The sequence below is a fragment of the Aptenodytes forsteri genome, unplaced genomic scaffold (assembly GCF_000699145.1).
Source record: "Aptenodytes forsteri isolate BGI_AS27 unplaced genomic scaffold, ASM69914v1 Scaffold231, whole genome shotgun sequence".
Classification (NCBI taxonomy): Eukaryota; Metazoa; Chordata; class Aves; order Sphenisciformes; family Spheniscidae; genus Aptenodytes; species Aptenodytes forsteri.
The window spans coordinates 2,721,956-2,726,406 of record NW_008796046.1 but is presented as its reverse complement, the minus strand read 5'-3'; the positions used below and the strand labels follow the sequence as shown (position 1 = coordinate 2,726,406).

Below are 4,451 nucleotides of genomic sequence, written 5' to 3'. Positions count from 1 at the left end.
CCCCAGCCCGGGATGGGGGCGCGGTAGTGGATGCTCTGGGCTGGTGGGCATGGGAGAAGCCGTGTTTGCTCTGGGGTGGTTGTCTGGCGTTGGAAGAGGCAGGGTTTGGCTCAGGCTGGGGTGGGGAGAGGCAATGTTTCCCGGGGATAGGGGCTGTCAGACAGGACAGGAGCAGCCCCAGGGGGCTGAGGCTGTGTGCCTTCCTAAGACAGATGAGGGAGAGGCTAGCAACTGCCGTGGGGCACAGGAGCTTTCTTGGGCTTGGTGCTGAGACAGTGTTCACTCTGGGAATGAGTGGGCCAGGATTTGCTCTGTGTTTCTGAACCATGTCTCCCTGCCCGCAGCAGCAGCACGAGGACCTGTCCGCTAAGAAGCTGCGGCTGACCAAGCCCAGCAAGTCAGCGGCGCTCCATGTCGACCTGTGCAAAGCCACCTCACCTGCAGATGCCTTGCAGTACCTGCTCCAGTTTGCCAGGAAGCCTGTGGAAGTGGAGAGCGTGGAAGGGGTTGTCAGGATCCTGCTGGAGCATTATTACAAGGTGGTGAAGCTGGGAGCCAAGCGTGCTTCCAGAATCCTCCTTCTGGGCTTGTTTTCTTGGGGTTGGATGTGGAATAGAGAGTCACAGGCTCCTGGTCCTGATTCGGTTGCCAATAGCCTGGGCTGTTGGAAGCCCTCTGAGGAGAGTGAGTGACTGTAGTCCTTTACCTGAATGATTCCTGATCATGTTACTTGGTGCCTTTGCTGATGGTTTCAGGAGCCAGTGACAGGGATGTGACTATGTTACCCCTGCAGATGGCCTGCGTGACTAGCCTCAAATTTACAAGGGACAAAGACATGACAAGTTTTCCAGGGAACCCGGCTGTCCAAAGCTGGCTCAACTTTATCTGAATCATTCCTGACTGATGTTTCCTTACCTTGCTCTTAATTTCCTCTGATAGTGGAGAAACTTTTTAGCTATTGCTTATGCTGCAGACAAAGCACTTTTAAAATGACACTTCTGAGAAACTTTTCAACAAAAAATTCTTAACAGCAAAGAAACAAATAAATAACAGAAGTAATATATGCTTTGTAGTATCTAGAAATTGATCCTTCACTTGATAAAGCGGCTGACAGCGCTGCACTGTAGGCTGAAACATTTCTCATAAAAGTCCTTGTGCTAGTCTGGGGTTTTTTGGTTTTTTTTTGTTTTGTTTTGTTTTTTTACAATTGAGTCTATTTTGTTTTGAACATATACTAAAAGTCTAAGCTGCATTTTATCTATTTCTGTATTCTACCTGCTTTTGTATTCTGCCTTGTTTGTCGTGTGTGTTTTGATTTTTTTTTTTTTTTTTTTTTGGATGGGAACTTACTTACGTCATTGGACTAGTCCCCGCTCAAAAGAGTGTACAACTTAAGGAACCTAACCTGGTGTAGTTCCATAGCTTTCTGCGAAGAAAACTGTGGTTCCTGATCAAATAACGCAAGTTATTTGGTGTTGGAAGTTTGTGTTGTAGCCTATATTAGAAGAAAGACTCCTAAATCTCTACAGACAAGGTCACATTTTCAGTGCACAGCCTGCTACAGAAACCAGCTTTTAAAAAGCTACAGGACTGCAAAGCATTGTAGCGGCAGCGGGGACGGGGTACCGTAAGCTGGTGTTGCTGTCAGCAACGGTGTGTCCTCAAACGGTGGCCTGAGGTGATTCTGAAAGTCCCTTCCTGGCTCCTGAGGGTGGTTGGGACGAGGGGTTAGAGGCGCCTTCGCTTGCTGGTGTTTTGGTTGTGGAGACGGCGATCAGACCTGTAAACTAAAAAGAGAAGTTTCTCTAATTTCTTGCTCGTGAACAATTAGAAGGAGGGAGAAAATGCCCTCTGGAGCGGGAGGCTGCTCGTAATTCGGTAATGAAAACGTTGCAGACGTTATTCATGAGGCTTTAAAAAGTGCCTTTGTAAGTGTCCTTTTTGAAATCATTGATTTCATCTGTATTCGTGGAGAGGGTTGTCCTTTTATTAAAAGAACCGTGAGAAATGCTGAGTAAAGATCAAATGTATTACACTGTGGAAATCTGTGCGTCCTACCACTGATGTGAGTAGCAATGACAGTATGCCCTCTGGAGCGGGAGGCTGCTCGTAATTCGGTAATGAAAACGTTGCAGACGTTATTCATGAGGCTTTAAAAAGTGCCTTTGTAAGTGTCCTTTTTGAAATCATTGATTTCATCTGTATTCGTGGAGAGGGTTGTCCTTTTATTAAAAGAACCGTGAGAAATGCTGAGTAAAGATCAAATGTATTTTACACTGGAAATCTGTGCGTCCTACCACTGATGTGAGTAGCCCAATGACAGTAACCGTTGTTCAAGCACATAATTTTGGCCCTGGAAAAGAAAATGCTTCTCAGCTCAGTTGAGAAGGAGATTACTCCCACGGGTATCACGTTTGTCACTTGGGGGGTGTGTGTGTGACACTGAAGTCTCTCCTAAACACTGTTGAAAGACATAAAAGTTGTAACCGTAATATTTCTGTGCCTGTTGAAAGATGTAATATTTGTAATTGTAATATTTCTGCACCTTTGTGCTCAGCGCTGCACAATTGCTGATCTAAGCATGAAATCCAGACTTCTTTTTGTCTTTCTACCTTGTGTCGGATATCCTTGGCAATAGGATGAAAGAGAGAGCTTCCAGTTATGACCAGAAGTCTTGTGTGCACAAGTCTGTAGAGGACTCAAAATAATAACTCTGAAATGCATGAACTTTTAAAATGTATTTAAAATGAATACTAATTTGTGAAGCTTATTTCTGTAATTATCACCTGTGACAGCTTTTGCTGTTGCTTAAATGAGCAGATGTATGCAGCTAACATGCTTCTATTTTTTTTTATTTTTTTTTACCTTGCTGTGTTGGGTTTCTTTCTTTCAAAAAAGATGGGCAGGATTCCTCCCCACTGTTAAAAGAAACAGTTGTTTTCTGTAGCCCACACGCCTTGCTGCTTAGCAGAGGTCAAGAGACCATCAGTCTCCATTCTTCTTCTAAAATCCTCCCATTCATTCATTAAAAACTTGCAAAGATGCTAACATGATCAACACTGAATTTTCCAGCATCTTGAAAACCTGATTTATTTAAACTTTAAATTTCCAAACAGTGTGAAGGTGCTTCTGAGGACTTAGGAGTAAGAGATTCATTTTGAAACGTGCTGGAAGCTGCCACATAAACATTCCAGTATGGCTGATTTTCTGTGGGGTGTGCTGTGGACATATGGAGGAGGAAGAGTAGCCTGACAGTAAAATTCAGACCCTCGTGCTGAATTGTGTATTGGTCCTGCCTGTATGTGGTGTTTTACGCTCTTCAAACTGGGAAGCGAATGAAGGTGTCTGCCGTTTCCTTCCAGGAGAACGATGCCTCTGTAAGATTGAAGATCGCTTCCTTGCTGGGCTTGTTATCCAAGACTGCAGGATTTTCCCCTGATTGCATTATGGATGATGCCATTAACACGCTTCAAAATGAGAGTAAGTCTCGCTTTTCAGGTGGTGCTTGAGATCAAGGCAGAATCATGTAGTCTTTAAGCATTTAGGACAGTGGCAAGGCTCTTACATCTGAAGTGTATAATTGGGAATTGTTGCTCAGAGTATTTATTTTCTGCTTTTGTGAATGATGACAGACAATACCATGTTCTGAGGAGGAGAAAAACGTTGCTCAGACCTGCCTGCTGTATACCTTTGTTTTAAGGGAGTGCAAAGTTTGCTTTTGCATCTTGGTGTGAGAGCCGTTGCTTCTGAAGTGCTCTGTTCTGGAGGACTGTCTTGGTTAAAGTGGAATGTTGTTTGAAGAGGAGTTTTTTTCTTACCATGCTGCAGGCTAGCTCCTCAGAGCTAATGCAAGAAGGCATTAGTTTATTAGCATTGGATTTCTAATAGACAGTAAAATATAGGTTGTCCTGTTTGTGGCTTCACTAAGTCCATTTTTATTTTCTGTGTTATATTCACAGTTTTTATGTGCTTTACTTGATGCAGTTCACTTTTGTTTTAATGTCATTTATAGAATCAAATAATGATTTGGGTTGGAAGGGACCTCTAAAGGTCATCTAGTCCAACCCCCCTGCCGTGGACGGGGACATCTTTCACTGGATCAGGTTGCTCAGAGCCCTGTCCGACCTGACCTTGAACGCTTCCAGGGATGGGGCATCCACAACTTCTCTCGGCAACCTGTGCCAGTGTCTCACCACCTTCACTGTAAAAAATTTCTTCCTTATCTAAACCTACCCTCTTTTAGTTTAAAGCCGTTCCCCCTTGTCCTGTCGCAACAGGCCCTGCTAAAAAGTCTGTCCCCATCTTTCGTATGAGCCCCCTTTAAGTACTGACAGGCTGCAATAAGGTCTCCCCGAAGCCTTCTCTTCTCTAGGCTGAACAACCCCAACTCTCTCAGCCTTTCTTCATAGGAGAGGTGTTCCATCCCCCTGATCATTTTCATGGCCCTCTTC

The 4,451-nt window shown here is 44.3% G+C and overlaps 1 protein-coding gene across 1 annotated transcript in view; it reads left to right on the top strand.

The window, feature by feature from the left end:
• The first annotated feature begins 347 nt into the window (after window positions 1-347).
• Window positions 348-4,451, top strand: part of INTS4 (integrator complex subunit 4) — a 38,794-nt gene continuing 34,690 nt past the window's right edge. The window contains exons 1-2 of the mRNA XM_019473892.1: window positions 348-539; window positions 3,363-3,480. Of these exons, the coding sequence (XP_019329437.1) occupies window positions 3,447-3,480 (34 nt within the window). The 5' untranslated portion in view covers window positions 348-539; window positions 3,363-3,446. The remainder of the gene's footprint in view (window positions 540-3,362; window positions 3,481-4,451) is intronic.